At 55.2% G+C, this 24,483-nt stretch overlaps 1 protein-coding gene across 5 annotated transcripts; it reads left to right on the top strand.

The window, feature by feature from the left end:
• The first annotated feature begins 36 nt into the window (after positions 1-36).
• On the top strand, positions 37-24,483 carry KANK2 (KN motif and ankyrin repeat domains 2). Of its 5 annotated transcripts, XM_047849126.1 has the most exons (14): positions 37-1,223; positions 1,292-1,506; positions 2,472-2,586; positions 3,016-4,227; positions 14,110-14,277; positions 14,376-14,478; positions 15,685-15,924; positions 16,424-16,511; positions 17,073-17,292; positions 17,681-17,823; positions 19,970-20,170; positions 20,249-20,338; positions 20,675-20,726; positions 22,518-24,483. In XM_047849126.1, the coding sequence occupies exons 3-14, from the start codon at positions 2,550-2,552 to the stop codon at positions 22,553-22,555; spliced, it is 2,592 nt and encodes an 863-aa protein (XP_047705082.1). In that variant the 5' UTR covers positions 37-1,223; positions 1,292-1,506; positions 2,472-2,549; the 3' UTR covers positions 22,556-24,483. The 5 variants fall into 5 exon arrangements, with proteins under 5 accessions (XP_047705082.1, XP_047705084.1, XP_047705083.1 ...); XM_047849128.1 differs by lacking the exon at positions 37-1,223 and having other exon boundaries at positions 1,230-1,506; positions 20,675-20,761; XM_047849127.1 differs by lacking the exon at positions 37-1,223 and having other exon boundaries at positions 1,230-1,506; positions 20,675-20,761; positions 22,315-24,483.

The raw sequence follows: 24,483 nt of genomic DNA, 5'->3' as shown, positions 1-24,483 counted from the left end.
CGGAGCGCGCGAGGCGAGTAGGACCCGAGGCTGGGTCGGGGTTCGAGTCCGGTTCGGGGTTCGAGCGTGGTCCCCACCCCACCCACCCCCAATCCCGGGACGCGACCTCGCCGTTCTCTACGAGCCGCTGCCTCCAACTCCTCCATCTAGGTCTAAACTTTCCGTACTTGGAGTGTCTCGTTCCCCCGCGTCTCTGTCCCCTCCCCGTCTTTCCCCTGCTTCTCTTCCCCGGCCGCATCCTCCTCCAGGTGTCCTGCCCCTTTCCCGCATCACTGTCTTCCCTCTGCCCCTCTCCCCCATCTCGATCCTCCTCTCTACCTCTTTACCCCCACTCTGTCCCCCCTCGCCCTCCCCCGTGGCCGAGCAGAGCCAGGCCCCAGACGGCGGGAAGGCGGCCGGGCGTCCGGCCGGGCTGGGCCTCGGCCTGGCGGCTGGGCCGGTGTGGGGAGCGGCAGCTGTTTGCCATTAGCCGGGGACCCCGCAGGCCCCGCCCCCTCCCTGCACGGGGCGGGGTCACCCCTGCCGGGGTCTTTGGGTCGGAGAGACCCCAGAGACGTCCAGGTTTGGCTGGGAGTGGGGCTGGAAGGAGACTCCGCCGGACATTCGGGCCCGCCTGGGACCCTGCACCCCCTTACCTGTCCCCTCTTGGAGTGTCTCGCCCCCCATTCTCTCCATCTCTCTCCTATCCTGCTTTTCCTTCTCTATATCCCAGGGGTCCCATAGAGGGAGAGGGGCTTCAGCCACAGACACCCTTCCTCACCACCCCGCCCACCCCGCTCTGCTTTCTCGACCTGTGGTCATCCGCGCACGTAGAGGGCGGTCCGATGGCTGGAGACCCTCAGACCTCAGTCTCTCTTGGAAGTGGGCAGAGGGATGTGGCATTGGGAGGTGGGGGGGGGGTGTGGCCAATAGTGGGGAATCTGCCAGGCTCAGGTTCGAGTCCAGACCCAGCCACTTCCCCCTCCGGTGACCCTGGGCAAGTCACTGTGCATTTCTGTGCCTACCCCGCCCCCCATTCCTTATTTGCAAAACAGAGCAATCAATAACTGTGTGCCTGATGGGGACGTTGTGATCAAATGAGCTGCTGGGGTGATTATTACAGTTATTACTATTATTTGCCCCACCACTTTTCACCTCCAGGGGCCCCCACAGGCTATTCCAGTCCTGCTTCCTGCCACCAGTCTGTCTCAGGTGTCCAGAAAAGAGTTTTGATCACCTCCCAGGTGCGTAGGGGGTGAGCCTCCAAGCAGGTGAAAACCCAGATTTCATACAATTGGTGACTGTGTTCCAGGCGTTGAAAGACAAAGACGTGAAGAAAGACGGAGAGAGAAGTGGAGCGAGGCACAGAGAGACAGAACGTGGAGAGAGGCAGAGAAGCGCGGAGAGACTAAGCAAGACACTAAGCAAGGCACGAGCAGGGTGTAAGACAAGGACAAGCCCGGCTGCCCCGGAGCCCCAGCCCCGCCTTCATGCCCGGCAGGTGCCCCACCTGGCCCATCCTCCCAGGTACCCACCGCCCTGGCACCCACAGGCCAGAAAGGGTCCTGCCTGGTGGTAGGATGGGCTGGGGCCTCTGGAGCGGGGTGGCTGGAGGTCAGACGGCAGAAAGGACTGGCCAAGCTCAGGCTGAGTGTTGGGGACAGGAGGGCCCTGGCCGGCCTCCAGGGCTGAGGGGGAGTTAGTGAGAGGCTCTGATTGTCCCTCCCTTTTGCAGCCTCCAGGCGCCCTGTCTTACTTCCTCCCCGCCCCCACCCCCCCCACAACCCCCATGACTTCCCTGGACACCACCCGGCCCTCTATCCCTGCTGCGCCCCTGAGCCGGACGCATCCTGGGGGGGCAGGAAGTTCTCGTGTAGCCCGGCAGCGAAACTGTTTATTTTTAGAGAAAATTGTTTCCATAAAGAGGAAAGGCTTTGCTCCTCACTGCCTCCCCCTAACTTTCCCTGCCCCCCTACCCTGGCTGGCCTGACCCAGCTCTCCTTTGGGGTCCCCTACCCTCAGCTTCATCTCTCCTCTGCCCCTGTGTCTCTGTGTCCTTGGATTCTTGCAGGAGGGCTTTCCTGCACTTAGGAAGCCTGTCCCCCAGCCCCCTGCCCATCTCAGCCCCTATCTGTCCCTGTAGCCAGCTTCTGGCCTGGACTGAGAGGAGGGGTGCAGGAAGGGTGGGGCCTGTCGGGCTTGGGGCCCCCCGGCCCAGGGCCTTGTGGAGGCGGGGCTGTGGGAACAGCTGGAGCCTGTCCAGGGGCTGGACAGATGTGCAGGCAGGCTGTGAGGTTTGGTTTCTTTGTTCCAGGCCGTGGGGGCCCCCCACCCCTTTCCACAGCCAGGCCGGGTGTGTTCCTAGGAGAGGGTCCCGGACTTGGGGAAGAGGGAGTGTTGGGAGGGGGGCAGCTGTGGAGGGGGGGTGGCCCCATCCCCCCCTCCCCCTGCAGACTCCTCCTGACTCCAAGCTCCAATACCCCTCCTCCCAGGTAAGCCTCAGCTCAAGCTGCAGGTGATCTGAGTCACAGACCCCAAGTGACTCTTGAGGAGCTTCTGCAGACCAGAGGATGGCCCAAGTCCTTCACGTGCCAGCTCCCTTCCCAGGTCAGGGGGCTCAGGAAGAGAGGGCCCTGCCCTGGGGTCTGGGAGATGATGAGGCCCAACCTTGCAGGAGGTGGTGGGTGTGGGGTGGTTGAGGGTAAAACACAGCCCTGCCCCAAGGACCTGAATAAGGACCATTTGGCTCTACCCTGGAGGGTCTGATGGGGAGGGGACAGACTTTCAGGGAAGGGGGCTGGTGTGAGTAGGGAGATGGGTCCCTGTGTGGGAGGGGGGTGGAGGGAGTAGGCACAGCCCTACCCTGCAGGTTTCGGAGAGTGACAGGGCCTTGCCCTGAGACTGGAGTCATTATTAAGCACCCAGTGGGCTCCTATCCCTAGGGCAAATAAACCTGGACTCTCCTGGGGACATGAGTCTCCCCCCTGAGGAGTGGACAGCGGTGTTCAGAGTCCCTGGTCTTTCTTCACACCCCAGGGACCCCTGGTCCAGCCTCCCCACCCGCCTTCCCTGCCAGGGAGCCTGACCCACCGTACTCTGTGGAGACGCCCTATGGCTACCGCCTCGACCTGGACTTTCTCAAGTATGTGGATGACATCGAGAAAGGCCACACGCTTCGGCGCGTGGCCGTGCAGCGCCGGCCCCGCCTCAGCTCACTGCCCCGAGGTCCTGGCTCCTGGTGGACCTCCACCGAGTCTCTGTGCTCTAATGCCAGCGGGGACAGCCGCCACTCGGCCTATTCCTACTGCGGCCGCGGCTTCTACCCGCAGTACGGTGCCCTAGAGACCCGCGCCGGCTTCAACCCGCGCGTGGAGCGCACGCTGCTGGATGCCCGCCGCCGCCTGGAGGACCAGGCAGCTGCGCCTACCGGCCTGGGCTCCCTGACCCCCAGCGCAGCAGGCTCCACCAGCTCATTGGTGGGCGTGGGGCTGCCGCCCCCGACGCCACGGAGCTCGGGACTGTCCACACCCGTGGCTCCTAGCGCCGGGCACCTGGCCCACGTGCGGGAACAGATGGCGGGTGCCCTGCGGAAGCTGCGGCAGCTGGAGGAGCAGGTGAAGCTGATCCCCGTGCTCCAGGTGAAGCTATCCGTGCTGCAGGAGGAGAAACGGCAGCTCACGGTGCAGCTCAAGAGCCAGAAATTCCTGGGCCATCCCACGGGGGCCCGGGGCCGCAGCGAGCTCTGCCTGGACCTCCCAGAGCCCCCCGAAGATCCAGTGACGCTCGAGACCAGGAGCGTGGGCACCTGGGTCCGAGAGCGGGACTTGGGTGTGCCTGACGGGGAGGCAGCCCTCGCCGCTAAGGTCACGGTGCTGGAGACCCAGCTCAAGAAAGCGCTGCAGGAGTTGCAGGCGGCTCAGGCCCAGCACGCGGACCCCCAGCCCCAGGCCAGGCCACCACCAGACAGCCCGATCCGAGTGGACACTGTCCGGGTGGTAGAGGGGCCGCGGGAGGTGGAGGTGGTGGCCAGCACGGCTGCCGGAACCCCTGCACAGCGGGCCCAGAGTCTGGAGCCCTATGGAACAGGGCTGCGGTCCCTGGCACCGTCTGGAGGGGTGGAGAGCCCTGCCGTGTTCCGTAGCCACGAGCTCGTAGAGACCGCGTTCCCAACATCTGCTGCGCCCGCCGGCAACGTTCACCTGGTGAAGAAGATCAGCATCACGGAGCGCAGCTGCAGTGACCCAGCAGGTGAGCCACAGTAGACAGGGGAGGATGGCGGAGAGGCCTTCTTTGTTCCTGTGAAGGCCGGGGTCCAGCCCCGGCCCTGGCCTTCCATCAGACCAACCACTCCGGCTCTCAGAGCCTCTGTCTCGTCCTCTGGAGAAAACGGGACAGTTGTGCTGCCGACTCTGTGCTGTGGGGAACCATGCAGAGAAATTGGGTATCTGTTAAGTGCGTGTTTTCCTGGCTAGTACGTTGTAAGTATCCAGACAGCAGGAGGTACTTGAGGGAGGGTCCCCAAGGCTGTTGGTTTGCTGGGCCCCAAAGCCCTCCCAATTTATTCGGTAAAGGGCAGAAACCAACTTCAGACCAGTTTAAGCAATGAAAAGGAAATGTACTGTTTGTGTAACTTAGTGACAGCTTCAGGCATAGCTGGATCTAGGTGCTCAAATATCATCCAGAACCGCTGACTCTCTTCTTCCGTGCACTTTGGGGTCTTCTTTCTTAGCAGAGTGCAGGTGGCCCCACGACTCCAGGCATCTGTCCTTTCATCTCAGTGGAAGGGGAACCTCTCAGTCGGAACAGTGCTAATAAAAAATCCCAAGGGTACCCCTCAGGGACTGGCAGCAGTCACGTGCCCATCGCTGTGCCAGTCCCTGTGTCCTTCACTGCCCAGCCCCAGATGCTGGGGGTAGAGGAGCCCCACCCAAGTCCTGCGGCCTCTGAGGGAGCAAAAGGGATGTCCCCTGGAGAAAGTGCTGAGTCCTCATGCCAGGAATGGGGATGTGGGTTGTGCAAAATGGCAGCTGCCCCATCGCTGCCACCCTTAGGCTTCTGGCGGAAGCTGTCGGAATGATTCATAATCATGACAGCTGTTCTGTATCAAACACTAGCCTGATGCCAGGTGCTATGGTAAGCGTTTCATTCATGGAATGTGGGCTTTAATATCCCAAGCAACCTGGGTTCAAATTCTACTTCTCGATGTAGCCCTGGGTGAGGGACTTCACCTCTGGAGGCCTCAGCTTCCTTATCTGTAAAGTGACATAACGCTAGTCCCCTACCTCTAGGGACTCTTGTGAATTGATGCACGCAGTGAACACTCAATCAATGCTTGTTGATAATTTTCAGGCCAATTCTGTTTCTAGCCGGGGAAACTGAGGCTCAGGAAAAAGCTGTACTTGCCCGGTGTCACACAGCTAGGCAGTGGCTGAGCCAAGACCCAAACCAAGGTCAGCCCGAACCTACAGCAGGGCTCGAAGGTGCCGCTCAGGTCCCCAACCCAGTCTCGAATGTCAGAGCCCCATGGAGGGACCCGAGGGCGCAAACTGGAGGGTGGGGACCCAGCTGTGTTTTCTTGCTTTTCCATGTTGTTCCTGGCCAGCTCTGGACACCACTTCTCTGTTCTGCGTCCATCACAAACACCCAGCGCTTTGATTCTGGCCCCCAGCCAAAGGCCCTGCCCAGCTCAGCCTTGGGATTTCTGGGAGGCAACCTCCATTCCAGACGTGCCACCTTGGGCAGCCGTGGGGCTTCTTGCCTGCAGGACACACAGACGTAGTGATGTTCCCACTCTATGCGGGCGGCTGCCCCCAAAAGTCCTTCCTTGTGTCTCACTTAACTCCTTGCCACAGCCAGCCCCGTCTCTGCTTTGCTTGGGCAGAACTGGAGTGTGCCGGTTCATTTCAACGTCTTCTCCTCTAGCAGACTTTTATTGAATGCTTGCTTTGTGCCAGACTCTTCCGGGCACCGGGGACGCAGCAGTGAACCAGACAGACAGAACCCCTGCAATAAACAAGTGAAACCCCGTGATAAAAAAGGGAAATACCGTTTCAGGGAATACGTGTTAGAAGCAAATAAAACGGGCCTGGGGTAGGCAGCAGTTAGATGGGGTGGTGATCTCAGTTCCAATTCTGATTTCCCTGCCCCCTAGCTCTGTGCCCTGGAGCAAGTTATTTGACCTGTCTGTGCCTCATGTGCAAATCTGGGTTCCTGACAACCCAGTGTCACCAGACCCGTGTGAGGTTTATATGTGTGAGTTCCTATCACCGTGTGGCACCAAGTACATAGTAGGTGCTCAAGGGTTAGCCGTTGGCCCTTCGAACCAAGATGGAAACGAGAAGGATCAGCCGCGGGGCACCGGGGTGGGAAGAAGAGTGTTCCCAGCAGGGGCTAAGGTCCTGAGGCGAGGAGGGGCCTGAGGACATCAAGATATCGAACAAGCCGGGGGCTGGCTGGGTGGCTCAGTCGGGGAAGCGTCCGACTTCGGTTCAGGTCATGATCTCACCCACGGTTCATGAGTTCGAGCCCCACATCAGGCTCTGTGCTGACAGCTCGGAGCCTGGAGCCTGCTTGGGATTCTGTGTGTGTGTGTCTCTCTCTCTCAAAAATAAATGAATGTTAAAAAAACAACAACAACATTAAAAAGATCTTGAACCAGCTGGAATAGGATGAGGCTTGGAATAGAGATGGGAGGTCCAGAGGTACTTAAGCATCAGAGGGGGGCCCAGTAGAACTTGTAGACTGGGGAGGAGCAATATGAAAAATGCAATTAGATAGTACAGGACTTGACAAGTGTTTGGACCACGTGTTTAGGTCCGCCAGCTCGATGGGTAGGTCTGGGAGGACTCCCTGGGGGAAGAGGTAGGGAGGAGCCCAAATTCTCTGCCATCTAGAATTCCCTCACTGGGGCGGAAGGGCGGGGAGGGTGAGAAGCTGCCTTCCCCTCAGGCTGGCAAGAGTGGGTGGTGCAGGCAGAGGCCTGGAGACCTCACAAAGTCCCATCCCCCCACCTTCCAGAGAGATCGGTGGGAGAAGGGGCATGTGTGTGCGTGGGGTCTCCGAGGCCTTGAAATTTCCTTTGCGTTTGTTGGAAACCTACCCCTGTGACAGCAATTCATATTCTTTGTGGAAAGTTGGGAAAGTCCAGAAAAATCTGGCACACTAAACAAAACCCCCATAAACCCACCGCCGCCCAGACCCAGCTGTTGTCAGCACTTCTGCTTCTTTCCTTCCGAATTTTTTCATGCAGAAGATAATACGGTTTTTTTTTTGTTTTTTTTTTTAGGTCTGGCAACAGGGAGCTGATAGAATTTGTTGTCTCGCATTATTTTATTTTTATTATTTTTAAATTTTTGTTTGATTTTTGAGGGAGAGAAAGAGCAGGGGAAAGGCAAGAGAGAGAATCCCAAGCAGGATCTTCACAGAGCCTGACACGGGGCTCGAACCCACGAACCATGAGATCGTGACCTGAGCCGAAGTTGGACACAACCAACTGAGCCACCCAGGCGCCCTGCATTATTTTATTTTTAAGAGCCTTTAGGTAGCCTTCCTATGGGCGAGGGCGTTTTTTGACATTCTTCATATTTTAATTCATCTATGTCCCCAGCACACCCATATGAAGTGGGTGGTGTTTTTAACCCCCATTTTACAGATGGGGGAAACTGAGGCACAGGGTGGCTGCCCACTGTTCAGGAAGCCAGGTTTTAAACTCCACCCTTGGTTTCTTTGATTTAACGTTATCCCAGGGCATCGCTTCCCGTTATGAAAAATTCCTGGACTGGGGCACCTGGGTGGCTCATCCGACTTCAGCTCAGGTCATGATCTCACAGTTTGTGAGTTCGAGCCCCGTGTCAGCTTTGTGCTGACAGCTCAGAGCCTGGAGCCTGCTTCGGTTTCTGTGTGTGTGTGTGTGTGTGTGTGTGTGTGTGTGTGTGTGCCCCTCCCCTGCTCGCTGTCTCTCTCGCTCTCTCGCTCGCTCTCTCTCCAAAAAAAAAAAGTCCTGGGATGCAGTATTTATTTAACAGCCACATCAGTCTCTACGGTCATTGATGCCACAAAGATGTCCTTTTGCGGAAATCCCTTTCGTCTTCTGTTTTCTCGGGACAGGTTTCCAGAAGAGCATTTTTGAGGACCGTGATGTCTGTGGCCAAATTGCTTTATTCCCTTGTGGCCTCACTCCCTTCCCACACTGGGTGGGTGAGTGATTTAAATTTTTAAAAATGTCTTGCGGCCTTCAAGAGGCCCAAACTGAGTCAATGTAATTTTTCAGCTCACAGCGACCATCTCCGCTGGTCTGTGCGTGCCAGCTCTCTTGTGTTACTTGATGTTTTTTCCACCTTCTTCCACCCTCAGTGCTGAGGGCAGATAAATAGCTTTGGCTCTATGGGCTACATGATCTTTGTTGCAATGACTCAATTCTGCTCTTTTCCTTTTTTTTTTTTTTTTAAGCTTTATTGAAATGCGCTTAATATACAAAAAAAAAAATGTTGCATATTTAAATGTATACATTTTGATGAGTTTAGTGCCCCGTTCTGCCTTTGTAAGCATGCAAGCGTGGACAGTATATAAAGGAACAAGCACAGTCGTAGGATATTCAGTTTCGTGTAATTTTCACATGTCCCAAATAGCATTCTTCTTTGTTTTTCCATTTAAAAATGCAAAAATCGTGCCCACACTCCGTAGTTCGCCAACTGCTGCCCTATGCCATTCACACACACACACCCCAGCCCATTAAATATCATTCCGTGCAATCCACCTTCCAGAAGCTTATTTAGACATTTCAGTGTCCTTGAAAAATATGCTCTGGGCATGTTTAATTTCCTAAAATGGTATTGTGATTTCAGAAGAAAAAATCTTGCTGTTTCTTTTTTTTTTTTTTCTCTCTGTGCACTATTTTTGAACTCTCCCCCCTGATGTTTATAAGCCTGGTTTGTCACTTGGAATGACCACACAGCCGTCTGCCCGAGGTGTGTGTGACACTTTTCTTACCCGATACCCCCTCGGTGGGCCCCTGGGGTTGCTGAATCACAGGGAATTCACAACTTCACTCCAAGGTTTGTCTGATCCTCTCTGGAAAAGCTCTCCCTGTCCATTCTCACCAGCCACGCTTGGATCTGAGGTGCCCACTTCCCCAGATGGAATTTTCTCTAATTTTTGCACATCGACGCTGGTGCAGAATGGCGTCTCCTTGTTTTAATGTGCATTTCCTTGATTTTTGGTGAGATTGGGCATCACCATACATGTTTAATATAAGATTCCTCTGGTGAGTCACTTATTTGTAGCCTTTGTCCGCTTTTCCTTGGGTAGTTTTCAGAAGGTCCTGGCATATTCCAGAATAGGGGTTGGCAAACTATGGCCTTTGGGCCAAATCCAGCCCGCTGCCTGTTTTTATAGGCTCACAAGCGAAGAAAGGTTTTTATGTTGTTGTTATTTACTTACTTATTTTTAATGTTTATTTATTTTGAGAGAGAGAGCATGTGCTCGTGCACGCATGCACACAAGTGGGGGAAGGGCAGAGAGAGGGGGGAGAGAGAATTCCAAGCAGGCTCCGCACTGTCAGCACAGAGCCCGGGGAGGGGCTCGAACTCCCGAACCTCGAGATCACGACCGGAGCCGAAATCAAGAGTCGGATGTTTAACCGACTGAGCCACCCAGGCGCCCCCGGTTTTTATGTTTTTAAACGGTTGAACAATATAAAAAGAAGAGTGACATGAGCAAAATTATATGAAATTCAAACGTATCAGAGCACAGCGACACCCATTCATTTACATACTGTCCAGAGCCACTTTTCCCATCGAGACCTTATGGCCCACGGAACTGAGAATATTTATTGTCTGGCCCCTCATAGAAAAAGTTTATTGACTCTTGTTCTAGAAGATGACCCTTGGTCATTTTTGGCATTATGAATATCTTCCCACAGTGTGTATTCTTCTGTCATTTAACTTTGTCTACGATGGTGTTTTTTTTTTTTTTAATCTGATAGAAATCTTCTTGAGGGATTAAACCCATCATATTTTTCCTTTTTTCTTTTTTTAATATTTTGTATTTTTAAAAAAGTTTTTTTTAAGTTTACTGTTTATTTTTGAGAGAGAAACAGTGCCCGCCGGGGAGAGGCAGAGAGAGAGGGAGACACAGAAACTGAAGCAGGCTGAGCTGTCAGTACAGAGCCCGACGCAGGGCTCAAACTCATGAACCGTGGGATCGCGGCCTGAGCTGAAGTCGGATGTTTAACCGACGGAGCCACCCAGGTGCCCTGCGTGCTTTGAGGAATTTTTAAAGGAATCTTTCTCCTTCTGAGGCCTCTGGTATTCTGTTATATCTCCTCCCTGTAGCTACATTGATCCTTCAGAGTTCATGTGTTAAGGTGTGAGGTAGGGATCCAGCTTGATTTTTCTTGGGTCGAGTAAGCTGCTTTTTTCCCAGCATCACACCACAGAGGCCACCTTCCCCGCTAATTTGCGGAAACCCCTTTTACTTAACCCCAGCTCCCGCAGGTAGGGCCTTCTCTCCTCTGCTCCGTTGGCCCATTTCTTCCCTCAGCAGTGCCTGCTGTTTGGGTCATTGTGGCTGTTTGGCCATTTGGAATGTATTACTCTCTCCTCAGCCAGGTTCCCCGTCTTTGCCCCTTTTTGTAAAGTTGTCTTAGCTGGTCATGGGTTTCAGTTCTTCCATATAAATTGTGGTATCATTTTGCCCCGTTCCTTAGTGGAAGAACAATAATAAATATGATCAGTTTTATTATTGTTATTGTTACGTTAGCATTGCAGCGTCTGACTTTGAACTCCTCAAGCGAGAAGGAGCCAGGCAAGCTTTTGGAAGCAGGACCTGCTTTCTCCTTGGGGCAAGTTGGGCTATGGTGCTGCTCTATTTCCTTTATCCTTTTTTTTGTTTTTTTTTTTTAACACTTTGAAAAACGTGGTGAAACGCACTTAACGTGAAACTTACCATCTTACCCATTTTTAAGCGTCCAGTTCAGTGGCATTAAGCTCATTCACACTGTTGTGCAGCCCTCCCCGCCACCCGTCTCCAGAACCTTTCCATCCTCCCAAACTGAAACTCTGTCCCCGTGGAACACTAACTCCCCACCCCCTCCCCCAGCTCCTGCCCCCCCACCCCCCATCTACTTCCTGTCTCTGTGAACGTGACTCCTCTAAGGACCTCACATCAATGGAATCATACAATATCTGTGCTCTGGTGACTGGCTCATTTCACTGAGCAGGAAGTTGTTTCCCCTGATCTTTCGACCCTCCCTGGTATTTACACGAGGAGTCCTGAGTTTGGGGCAGACATTGACATTGGGAACTGACCCTCCTGACCCATCCTGCTTCGCCACGTAGTGTGTTTGTTTGTTTGATATGAATGTGTTGATAGAGCTTAAAAAAAGAAATCAGGAGATTCACATAAAAACCTAGAGGTGCGCTTCGGTTCCCCACAGGGGTTCAGGCCATGACTCCGGAATCGGCCTGGCCTGGCCACACCCTGGGCTGGGGTGCCATCAGACACGTTTGTGGCCGAGTGTCTCATCGGGGCTCCGTGTTGCTTGTGCTGACTCTTTACTCTCTATTCTTTTTTTTTTTTTAATTTTTTTTTTTAACGTTTATTTATTTTTGAGACAGAGAGAGACAGAGCATGAATGGGGGAGGGGCAGAGAGAGAGGGAGACACAGAATCGGAAGCAGGCTCCAGGCTCTGAGCCATCAGCCCAGAGCCTGACGCGGGGCTCGAACTCACGGACCGCGAGATCGTGACCTGAGCTGAAGTCGGACGCTTAACCAACTGAGCCACCCAGGCACCCCTTTACTCTCTGTTCTTAAATCCAGTGGAGTGTTAGGGACTTGAGGGGGTAGTTACTGTCCAAAAAAATTTTAGCTGTTAAAGGGAATTAAAAGGAATTGGTCTGTAGAGCCCATGACCTGTGGTAGCAAGGGGACGACCTGGGGAAGTGGTGACAGGAAAGCCATCTGGCCTGAGGGGACCTGAGCCGGTTGTGAGATGGGGATGCTCAACGTGGCACTTTGTTAAAAAATTTTTAGGGGTGCCTGGGTAGCTCAGTCGGTTAAGCGTCGACTTTGGCTCAGGTCACGATCTCACGGCTTGTGAGTTCGAGCCCCAGGTCGGGCTCTGTGCTGTCACCTCGGAGCCTGGAGCCTGCTTCGGATTCTGTGTCTCCCTGTCTCTGCCCTTCCCCTGCTCATGCTCTCTCTCTCTCTCTTTCTCAAAAATAAAACATTAAAAAAATTAAAAACTTTTTAAATGTAATGTAATCTAATATTTTAATTATTTTTTTATTTGAGAGAGAGAGCACGCGCGCGTGTGCACACAGGGGAGTGGGCAGAGGAAGAGAGAGAGAGAATCCCAAGCAAGCAGCCTCCATGCTCAGTGAGGAGCCCAACTCGGGGCTTGATCCCACAACCCTGGGATTGTGACCTGAGCGGAAATCAGGAGTCGGGCACTCAACCGAGCCACCCACGCACCCCCAAAGTGGCACTTTTCTTCCTGTTTGGCTCTAGGCTGGTGACCCAGGCCTGGATCTCCCTGCCACCCCCACCCCCAGATGGGCAGTTGGGCACCCTTGGGACTGAGGGCCCACAGAGTCACCTTTGTCCTCTGGCCAACCTGGGTGGGTTTTTTGGTTTTTTTTTTTAATTGTGATAACATATGTGTAATATAAAACTTACCATCTTACCCATTTTAAAGTGTCCGGGTCAGGGGCACCTGGGTGGCTCAGTCGGTTAAGGGTCAGACTCTTGATTTTGGCTCAGGTGGTGATCTCATGGTCATGAGATCGCCTGCTTGGGATTCTTTCTCTGCCCCTCCCCTGCTCCTTTTCTCTCTCTCTGCCTCCCTCCCTCTCAAAATAAATAAATAAGCATTTAAATAAATAAATTAGCAAAGTGTCCAGTTCAGTGGCCCTAAGCACGCTCACGCTGGTATGTAACTGTCTCCATTGCTCATTTCCAGAATATTTTAATCTTCCTGAACTGAAAATCGGTCCAGATGGGGTTTTAATTTTTATTTTCTAACGACCTGTATTGTTTCTTTTTCCTGATGGTCGAAGTGTCTGTTTCCTGCTTAAAGGTCAGAAGAAAGGAGCTGTGACATCCATAACACAGCCTTGCTTTCGTTAAAATGATAATACATCTTGGGGCGCCCCAGTGGCTTAGTTAAGCATCTGACTCTTAGTTTCAGCTCAGACCATGATCCCCGTTTCCTGAGTCCGAGCCCCACATCGGGTTCTGTGCTGACCGTGCAGAGCCTACTTGAGATTCTCCCTCCCTCTCTGTCCCTCCCCTGCTCGCACCCTCTTGGTCTTTCTTGCTCGAAAATAAATAATAAATGAAACACTTAAAGGGCGACTGGGTGGCTGAGTCTGTTAAGCACCCGACTTCGTCTCAGGTCACGATCTCGTGGTTTGTGGGTTCGAGCCCTGCATCGGGCTCTGTGCTGGCAGCTCGGAGCCTGGAGCCTGCTTCGGATTCTGTGTCTCCCTCTCTCTCTGCTCCTCCCCCACTAATGCTCTCTCTCTCTCTCTCTCTCTCAACGATAAATAAACATTAAAGTTTTTTTTAAATCTTATCGAAATAGTGTTTACAATTCTCTTGGATTAACAAATGACCCTCGAGCACTATACAGGCGTTGTTCTAAGCCCCTTCCCCCCAAATTACTGTCTTCAGTCTGCACAACGACGCCATGGTGGAGGAAATGTCATTCTTCCGAGGCACAGGGAGGTTAAGTGACTTCCCTGAGGTCACACAGCTTGTTCCTGGGAGATTCGAGTTCCTACCAAGACTGCGACTCTTGGCTGTGACCAAACCTTGTTTCCAGACAACCCTCAGTGTGGTGGTGGGGGGGGGGGGGGGTGTGTCACAAGCCAGGATTGCAGAGTGACAGCATCTTCTGTGTCCCTGACCAGCTACCAGCACCGGCAAGAGGCCGGTGTCAGAGTCCGATTCTGCCGCTCGTTCCCTGGGTGACCTCAGGCAACCCTCTGTGCCTCAGTTTCCTCATCTCTGACGATCCGGATCTCCCGGACTGGGAGGATTTGACCAGGCAACACCGGCATTAGCCCACGGGGCATGTGACCCCGTTATTCCCGTTATCCTCAGTGACACCTCTTTCCCTGCCCCTCCAGGTCTCCCACAGGCCCCTGCGGAGTCACCCTCGTCGCCCCCAGGGGTGGCGGCCTCGTCCCTGGCACAGCCTGAGAAGAAGGCAGGCGGAGCGCTCGGCCGCGAAGCTGCCGACTCGGAGCCCGCCAGGCAGGCAGCCTCGTGCGAGTCCGCGGAGGCGGGGGGCGCAGGTGAGTGAGGGTGGCCGTGGCTGGGGCCGGGGCACTGGAGGCCTCAGGGCACAGGGTCTGGCTGCGGGAGATTCTTAAGGCACCGCCCGTCCCCCCAGGCGAGCCCCCGGCTGGCGTGCGGTCCATCATGAAGCGCAAAGAGGAGCCCGCGGACCCCCCAGCCCACCGGAGGAGCCTGCAGTTTGTGGGGGTCAATGGCGGGTGAGAGGAGCGCCCGCCCCACACCCCCACCCTCCCTCAGCTCCTCCCCTCCTGTTCTTCGGAGAACGCACCCTGGTCTAGGCCCCTTAGGCTCCTTTAACCACGGTGGATAGACGGCTGGGGACCCTGAGGCCCCTGGAGGCCGAATGCCTTGCTGGAGCTCACACAGCGACCACGTGTCTGCCTGGTGGCCAGGCTTCTGAGCCTGTGCTGTAACCGCTGCTCCACGCTACTCCACGCTACTCCACGCTGCTCCAGTGCTGGACTCCGCGTCCTGCCCCAATGGTGCTCCCAATCCACTGGGGCCTCGGGCAGTTCCCACACCGTGCGGTTGGAGCCCTGATAGGGGGTGGGGACCCTTAGAGCGGTATGGGAGTGTTGGGGGAGGCGCCGATGTCCCCGGGGAAGTCACTGAAGGCGGGGCCCGAGGGTGCTAGCAAAGTGAAGAGTGGGGGCTGGGAGGCACTCCTGTGGGTGGGCACAGCCTGGATAAAGGCTCAGAGGTGGGAGGAAGCAGGGACTGTGCCTGAGAAGCAGGAGGTGGGGTGCCTGGGTGGCTCCGTTGCTAAGCATCCGACTCTTGACTTGGGCTCGGTCACGATCTCACGGTTCATGAGTTCGAGTCCCCCCCCTCCCCCCCCCACATTGGGCCCTACCCGGACAGCACAGAGCCTGCTTGGGATTCTGTCTCCCTCTCTCTCGGCCCCCTCCCCTGCTTGCTCTCTATCTCTCTTTCAAATTAAACTTAAAAAAAAAAAAAAAAGCAAGACGCATAGGACGTGGTAGAGACAGGGATGATTTGGGGACACAAATGCCAGGCCCAAAAGTTTAGACTCTGTCCAGAGGCAGCAAGTAGCACAAGTGGGTCCTGTTTGCAGGGGTGACGGTCTGAAGCCCTTGTATAAGGGGTAAAGGGGGAAGAGGTACCGAGGAGTAGAAGGTGACAAGCAGTGTTTCTCCCTGACCCACCCCAAGCACGACCACAGTCAGAGCTAGTGTCTGTTGAGTGCCCACTGTGTGCCAGGTCAGGTGCTGTAGGGCACATCCCTGCGACCCCGGGAGGTTGTTCCTGCCACTATTCCCATTTAACAGATGGGGAAACCAAGGCCCAGAGCGGTCCAGTAGTCAGAGCCCTGTGCCCCTCCCCTGCCACGTCCTGTTCCATCCTGTGATGTCTCCCCCACTCCGCCCATCCTTCCTTCGCAGATACGAGTCCTCCTCTGAGGACTCCAGCACAGCAGAGAACTTCTCAGACAATGAGAGCACAGAGAACGAGGCCGCGGGACCAGAGGAGAGGGTTCCAAGTGTGGCCAAAGCCCCCCAGCTCAGGCCCTCGGGGACAGCGGTGGCCAAGACCAGCCAGGAGGAGTGCCAGCCATCTCGGGAGCCTCAGCATGTGCTGGTGGAGGAGGGGGTGTCAGGAGCGAATGCAGAGGAGGAGATCCGGTCAGTTTTCTTGGGGGAGGAGGGGGGGGACTCAGGGCAAGGTGGGTGACCTCTGCCTCAGATTTCACCATTCGTGCCCTCTGAGGGAACCTCCCATCGGTCATGCACACCTTAGTCTGAATTAGTGAACAAGCATTTTCTCCCGGTCATCTGAAGGTCTGCAGGCTTTGAAAAAGGGCCTGATAGGGGCCATTTGGGCTGTTGGGGGTTAGAATTTAAGGGACAGGCAAAGTTTGTCCTAAAGCACCCCACTCTCTTTGGGACAGATGTACCACCTGCCTGTCCTGTTTGTGTCTTTTTCTACCCCTCCCCCGTCCCCCCACTGGGGAAAAATCTGCCTTGGGGGGAAGATTTTCTATCCACCACTGCCCACTTGGAATAAACTTTAGCCTGTTTATCAACTTCCTCTTGGGATCTGCGTGCTCCCATGTCTGGGGTCACCTAGGAGGCTGAGGTAAGTGCTCCCAAGATAAACTCCCCTCTTGTCTGTCCCTGGCAGGATGGAACTAAGCCCCGACCTCATCTCAGCCTGCCTGGCCCTGGAAAAGTATCTGGACAACCCCAATGCCCTCAGTGAGCGGGAGCTGGTACGATGGGGTCCCAGGGCCCCTCGACCCCCACCCCAGCTTCTCCCTATCTGCAAGGTCTCCCGGTACCTGCTTCAAGGGGACTCCAGAATCCAAGTCGAGAGCTAGGGGGGTTGTGGGGGTTGGTACTCGAGTCATGGGTCTTGAAGAGGGGCCAGGGTCGGGGGAGGGGCCGAGGGCGGTCCCCTCTAGCACTCCTGGCCTCTGGTTCCTGTTCTTTGGGGGGCTTGAAGGGAGGCGCTGCCGCATTTCTCTTTATGGGTGTCCGTACCTGCCTCTAAAGACCATGTACCCGGGATAGAGACGCTCCCGCCCTCCTCGGGGGCACATCTGGGACCGGAGCGTCTGTACTTCCCATTAGGGTCCTTGTCCTGGCTGGGGGCGCGTGCTTTCTAGCCCAGGGGCTCACCTGGGGAGGGTTGTCCCCACTTGTCCTTCAGGCTCTGGGTCCGGGTGCGGGTGTCCGCGTGCGCCCTCCCATCCTGGGACTCCGTCTGGGGGCGGTGGGGAGCGGGCCGCCGCCGCCCTCAGACCCCTCTCCTCCCCGCCCCCCGTGTCCAGAAAGTGGCCTACACCACGGTGCTACAGGAGTGGCTGCGTCTGGCCTGCCGCAGCGACGCCCACCCTGAGCTTGTGCGGCGCCACCTGGTCACCTTCCGGGCCATGTCGGCGCGGCTGCTGGACTACGTGGTCAACATCGCCGACGGCAATGGCAACACCGCTCTACACTACTCCGTGTCCCACGCCAACTTCCCCGTGGTGCGGCAGCTGCTGGACAGCGGTGAGTCCGTGGGGCAGGACGAGGGGGCCCCGGGCAAGCAAGGGGGGCCCCGGCGGCTACCCTGGTCTCAGGTCTGATGGGGGAGACGCTGTCTTCCCTGTCTGGTAGAGGAGACACCACCCAGCCCGTCTGATGGAGGAGACACAGTCCCCCTCCTAGAAGTCCCTCGTCTAATGGGGTGTCACGGTGGAGGGGGAGACCGTGGGGCGGGATGGGGCTCTCGGCCTGGAAAAAGGGAGGAATCCAGGCACAGCTGGACTGTGTGTGTGGGGGGGTGTTGCCTGTTTCTCACGGACCCGCCCCCAGTTTTGAGGCAGGCCTGGCCAGGATCAGTGGGGTCTGATGGCTCATGTCCTCCTTGCCAACCCCCACCCCCACCCCCCGCCAGGCGTCTGCCAGGTGGACAAGCAGAACCGCGCTGGCTACAGCCCCATCATGCTCACTGCCCTGGCCACTCTGAAGACCCAGGACGACCTCGAGACCGTGTTGCAGCTCTTCCGGCTCGGAGATGTCAATGCCAAAGCCAGCCAGGTATAAGACCCCTCAGTGCTGCAGACCCAGGCGGCCCTTCCCGCTCACTAAGTCCTGGCTGTGCACCAAGCCCAGACTTGGTCTCATTCCGTGCCCAGGGGGAGAATCCCCCCTCCACAGGACAAGGACACTGGGGCTCAGAGAAGTGCTCATTTCCTCAAGGTCGGACTAGAGGAGGTGGGATTTGAACCCAGATCTAGGTCTAGAACCCCACCCTTAATGACCTGCCTGCCAGGCTGCCTCTGATACAGGGCCTTGCGACGGAGACGGGGCAGGGTGTGTGGGAGGGATCCTCCACCTTTCTTAAAGCGACGCCATCCCACCTCCTGCTTGGTAATTCATTGGGCGGCTGCTGGGCGCCGGGGACTCAAATGGTGGACAGGCAGGCACAGAGCCCGCCCTCCTGAAGCCCCCTAGCCAGCCTGGAGTTCTGGGAACTGAGAGCGTTCCAGGCAGCACAGAGGCTTGGGGCGGATTTGGACTCGGGAGCTGCAGAAAGCCACCGGGGGCATTTAACCACAGCAGTGGCATGGCCGGCTTTCTGATTTAAAACGTCCCTTCGGCTGCATGTTGGGGAGCAGAAGTCGGGAGAGCAGGGAGGTGACTGGAGAGAGGACCGGTGTCTGGGCAGAGGGAGTAGCCAGGACTCCATGGGGACAGCAAGAAAGGGAGGGATTTGCAACAGCCTGAATACAGTAAGGAGAGGAACAGGGTGCTGTCGTGGGGCAGAATGACAGCAGACCCTGCTTGCTTTTTTATTGATTTAGCTTTTCTTTAAAAACAAAATTTCAGTGGTTTACTTATTTTACCTGAGGTGGAATTCACACGAGGTTATCCCTTTTAGGGGCGCCTGGCTGACTCAGTGAGCAGAGCATGTGACTTGACCTTGGGGTCGTGAGTTTGAGCCGTACGTCGGGGGTAGAGTTTACTTCAAAAAAAAGAGGGGGGCGCACCTGGGCGGCTCAGTCAGTTAAGCATCTGACTTCAGCTCAGGTCACGATCTCACGATTTATGAGTTCGAGCCCCACATCGGGCTCTGTGCTGATGGCTCAGAGCCTGGAACCTGCTTCAGATTCTGTGTCTCCCTCTCTCTCTGACCCTCCCCTGCTCACACTTTCTCTCTCTCTCTCCAAAATAAATAAACATTTAAAAAAAGACTATCCCTTTTAAAGGACACAATCCAGTGGCATTTTGTGCATTCACAGTGTTGTACAACCATCACCTCTATCTACTTCCAGAACATTCTTATCATCCCCCAAAGGAAACACTGCGCCATGAGCTGTCACTTCCCATCTCCCTCCCCCTGCTCCTGGAAACCACCGGTCTGCTTTCTATCTCTACGGATTTACCAATTCTGGATATTTTGTATACATAGAATCGCATAGTATGTGTTCTTTTGCGTCTGGCTCCTTTCACTGAGCGTAATATTTCCAAGGTTCATCACGGGGCAGTGCGCATCAGTACTCCGTTTCTTCCTAAGGCTAATATTCTTTAGTATGGGTATACCACAGTTTCTTTTTCTACTCATCCACCAATGAACATGGATTTTTTATTTTAATTTTTAATGTTTATTTGTTTTTGAGAGAGAGAGAGAGAGCACGAGCAGGGGAAGGGCAGAGAGAGAGAGAGGGAGACACAGAATCTGAAGCAGGCTCCAGGCTCCAAGCTGTCAGCACAGAGCCCAACGCGGGGCTCGAACTCACAAACCGTGAGGTGACGACCTGAGCCAGAGTCGGGCTCTTAATTGACTGAGCCACCCAGGTGCCCCAACATTGATTTGATTTTTACTGAGGCTTAGCTGACATACAGAAAAGCATAGAAATCTTAGCTCAATAAATTTTTACATATATTTACACCCGGGAGCTAGGAACCTGCTTTAGTTGGGGTTTGGGATGGGTAGGCAAATAACATCTCCCAGGAGAGGAAACATTTAAGCCGAGATGTGAGGGATGAGAAGGAGACAGCAGGAGGAGGAGGGGACCAGCCAGTGCAAAGGCCCGGTGGTGGGAGGGATTGTTTGAGAACTAGAAGGAGGCCAGCAAGTAGAGATCCTGTTAACATCACAGTACTCGGGAACCATGGAAGGTTCCAGAGCAAGGGTGCCCGGGATAACATGGTCCTTAAGCCTGTTCCTTGCCCTACCCAGGCGGGACAGACGGCCCTCATGCTGGCGGTCAGCCACGGGCGGGTGGATGTGGTCAAAGCCCTGCTGGCCTGTGAAGCGGACGTCAATGTCCAGGATGATGACGGTTCCACGGCCCTGATGTGCGCCTGTGAGCACGGCCACAAGGAGATCACGGGGCTCCTGCTGGCTGTGCCCAGCTGCGACATCTCGCTCACTGACCGCGTGAGTCCCCACCCAGGGGCACCCCAGGGAGGGCAGGAGCACAGCTCAGGGCCTCATCACAGCAGTGGATCTTTACAGGATGGGAGCACAGCTTTGATGGTGGCCTTGGACGCGGGGCAGAGTGAAATTGCATCCATGCTCTACTCCCGCATGAACATCAAGTGCTCGGTGAGTGCCAACCCCTGGACGCTGTGGGCAGTGGGGGGCTTTGGGAAGGCACAAGCGGTTACAAAGGGCTGACGCTGTATGGGGCCCGTGCCAAGGACTTAAGAGTCATCTGCTTGGTGAACCTCCCTGGTGCCCCCATGAGGAAATGAGGTGTGAACAGTGGAGACCAAGTAACAGCATTTGAACCTGGATCTGTCTCGAGCCAAATGCATGCTCTTAATCCCCATTCACTCATTCGAGAAATACTTACAGGGCACCTATCCCATGACACATCCTGCTTTAGGCCCTGGCAGTCAAAGCCCTGAACCAAACAGGAAACCGTTTCTGCCCTCACAGAGCAGGCGTCGTAGTCAGATACACAATACACAAGACGACGTATCAGAGCCAGGTGATGGTAACTGCCGGAAAGAAATCTAAAACAAGGTTAGAGGGGCATGGAGAGATGGGGAGCTGTTGAGGAAGTGAAGGAGCGAGCCGTGTGGCTGTCCAGGCGGATGGAACAGCCCGTGCAAAGGCCCTGAGGCGGGAGCATGCCTGGTGTGTTTGAGGAGCATCGAGGGCCCCAGTGGGAGGTGGGGAGAGCAGGGAGGGGACACCAGAGATCACGCAGGACCTTGTGGGCCACGGTGAGGACTTTGGTTTTTATTTGAAGCGTGTCAGTGTATCAAAAGCCTTGAGATGTCTCACTGTAAAGAAACCCAATTGGTGTCTAACTTGGCATTTTCCTTATTTGACCACACAAGCCAGGGTTTTTAAGAAATCATGCCTGTTAGCAAAACACTCTCTGAAAGCCTAACAGGAAGATAATTTTGATACTTAGTGTAGCGTGAGTGTCTGATGGAAGAGACGAGCTCTCCAGTCTGATGGTCTGTCCTCTGAATGCCTCTCAGGCATGATTTCTTGAACCCTCCACGATAGCCTGATTATGCTGCATAAAGTAGTTATTATTTCCATTTTTCAGGTGGGGAAGCTGAGGCTTAGCATGGTTACATCCCTGGCCCAAGGTCTCACAGATCAGAAGGGGTGGAGGCCCTGGAGTCCCTCTGACTCCAGACCTTGGGCGGGAAACTCACCGCTCCCTCCTCCTCACTCCTGCCTCACACTTGGCCTTCCTGAGGCGTGTCTGGGGCCCGGTTCGAGGGTGGCGCGGTGGCTGTTGAGCGCAGTGATCCCCCAAACAGCCATCTGTCTCCCACGTGACTTCCAGATTCTCCCTGAGGCTCTAGGTTTTTCCAGCTTCATTCCCCAGGGTGTCAGGACACCTGGGACTCCGTTGTGGCGCTCAGGGCGTCACCTGGGGAAGAGCTCTGGGCCTCAGTTTCCTCACCTGGAAGATGGGGATGATAGGAGCAGGTGATGTCCTGTTGGATGATGTGCGGTCCTGCTCCCAGGGACCAGCCCCAGTCATCCACCACCATCCATCTGGACCACTGCCACTGGCTCCACCCTGGTGCCCCGGCTCCCGCCCTCACTGCCACCTCCAGTCTGTTCTCCCCACAGCAGCCGGAGGTCACCGTGACTACCCAAGTGAGGGTACAGCCCTCTGTGGCTGTCACCCTACTTGGAGAAAAGGCCAAAGTCATCCCCAAAGCCCACCAAGCCCTGCGTGACTACCCTCACCACGCCCCACTCTCCTTCGTCTCCCTCTTTGCTCAGTCTGCTTGGCCGGTAGCCGCTGCTGCTGCCTCAGGGCCTTTGCATTTGTGGTGTCCTGTGCCGGAGTGCTCCACATCACTGCACCCTGCGAGTCCCTGTCCCTGCCTGCCTGCTCTCTACTTTCATTCCCCTCCGCCCCTTATCTGTGATGAAAATCCTCCTCTGCATTCGTGTGCTTCTCTGAACGTCACCTCCTTGAGGCCAAGGGACCAAGTCCCCCCTTGTCCGCTCACCTCAGCCACAGGGCCAGCCAACAAAGTTGGCGCCTTGTAGGCATCCGAAACGATGCCAAACAAAAGGAATTCTGCTTCTTGTTTCAGTTTGCCCCGATGTCAGATGACGAAAGTCCTGCGTCATCCTCTGCCGAAGAGTAGCCGGGAGGGAGGCCCGGGGGGGTGGCCAGCCAGCCCCGGAGCGAACCGTCCCTCCCCCCTCGTCTCCTCCCTCCTCCCTCGCCGGCACCCCCCCATACCCACCAAGGCCCGAGTCACAAAGGCAAGTGGGATTTTCTTCTGCTTCCCAGGAGGAGCCCCCAACAGCAACATGACTCCAGCTTTATAGCGGGTTTTTCCTGGTACACCAGTTCAAAGCAGCCGCGGTGCAGACCGGAGCTAAATTCTTACATAAATTGGTGCCAGCGGCCGAGGCCGGGGCGTGGGTTTATGAAGAACGTTGAGAACAATCAACTGACAATTACGGACGGAGGAGGGCGAAAGGGAAAAATACTGTATTTTTGAATCATTGGGGGGGGGGGGGGCGGGAATTGTATTACTTGTTGCCAGATTTGAAAGTCACTGGAATCGCATAGTTTCATTTTAATCCTGAATGCTGTTACGCACGGGTCACGTCCGGAGTGGCTTAACGCCCCCCTCGCACGCCCCACATTTAATTGTCTGGTATATAATAGTGTTTTGTCCACTACCCCCTGCCCCCCGCCCTGCCCTCCCCAGACAGCTTTCTTGGGGGGGAACTGTCTTCTGGTCTCTTCGCAAAACAGATTCTGTCCTTGTCCCCCAGGGCAGGGAGCTCAGTCCTTTTTGTTCTGCTGTCTCGCTGCCACTGCCTGCCTCACCCCCAGTCAAGTGGGGGGGGGGGGCCGGCGGGGCGTCTCAGGACCCCGCGGCCGAGACATCGAGAGGTCACCCAGAAATCCGTCCCCTCCACGCGTGGAGGCCCTGGCAAATATTAATTTTCCTAGAAAATCCTTCAGACCTGGGGACTCAGGAAATGAATCCGGTTCCCAGAGCAGCTGTTTGAGTCCCCGGGCTTAGAACCCTGGTAGCGGGCCGTCCTCATCCTCCCCAGACTCCACAATTTCTCCCCGCAAAGGGGGAAAAAAAAAAGACAAAACAGGACATGTACTTGCTGGCAGAACACAGGGCAAGCTCCAGAAACTCCATGTGCACACAATTAAAAGTTGGCTGCCCCCCTGAGGGCTCCCAGTGCAAACTTAAAGAGACAGGGCTTTGCCGAAAACCAAACAAGGGCCAGCTGGGGGCGGGGGGGTTTGTGTGGGGTTTTTTTTTTTGTTTTTTTTTTTTGTTTTTTTTTCCCCCAACAACCTATAGGCTTTCCGGAGCTGCCTGGAACAGAGCCTGCTGGAAATAGGGCTCTCCAGACACACGCAGTTTCCTTCATGGCCTGTTTTGTCCTCAGAAGCTCCACATAGTTTTCTTTCCAGTTCCTTCCTTTGGTGAACAACAACAACAACAACAACAACAATAAAAGGGGGGGGAGGGGTTCCGAGCCTTGAGAAGTTAAGTGCCTCATGACAGGGAGTAAGATCCCTGGCTGATAGGTGTCCTGTCCTCTCTTGTCCGCTTCTGTCCGCTCGGCCCTTGAGCGCTCGCTCGTGGTCATTCAGTAAAGCAGAGCGCTGGCTTCTCGCCTACAGAAGTAGGCTTCTTGGCTTGATGGAGTCTGGCTTGCTTTGATTTTGACTGAAGGGAGGTACCTAAGACAAAAGAGTTTGGATGGTTGAAGGAGACACCCTAGATTGTGCGTGTGTGCTGTGTGCGTGTGTGCTTTGTGCATGTGTGCGTGTGTGTGTGTGCGCGTGTGCACTGGAGAGAAAACAAAACCAAAGCCTACTGGGGACAACTGCTGGTGTCTGACAGAAGGCCACAACTTTGGGCAGCTTTGAGAAGCGGGACACAAGTTGTGTACCTGCGCGTCTGGCCCCGGAGCCAGCGGTATGGTCACGCGAAGCTCCTAGAAGCAGCTCATCGACGCCGCTCCCCAGATAAGTCCATATTTATCCCTGCTTTCCCTTCTCTCCTCTCCCCCTACCCATCGGGCTTGGTATGCTAGGCTACAGGGACATCCCGCCTCTGTCCCCTGTTCTCCTGTCACGTGTATTCATGACCTTTAACTTCACTTCCCGACCACGGTACGTCCATAAAGACAGTATTACACTTAAATGAAGTATTCCTTTTTATAATCGTTTTTTAGAAGGTAAAGGAATTTAATAAAGCTACTTTATGATAATA

The sequence above is a fragment of the Prionailurus viverrinus genome, chromosome A2 (genome assembly GCF_022837055.1).
Source record: "Prionailurus viverrinus isolate Anna chromosome A2, UM_Priviv_1.0, whole genome shotgun sequence".
Lineage (NCBI taxonomy): Eukaryota > Metazoa > Chordata > Mammalia > Carnivora > Felidae > Prionailurus > Prionailurus viverrinus.
The sequence above is the reverse complement of the archived record's forward strand: the minus strand, read 5'-3'. Positions and strand labels throughout refer to the sequence as shown.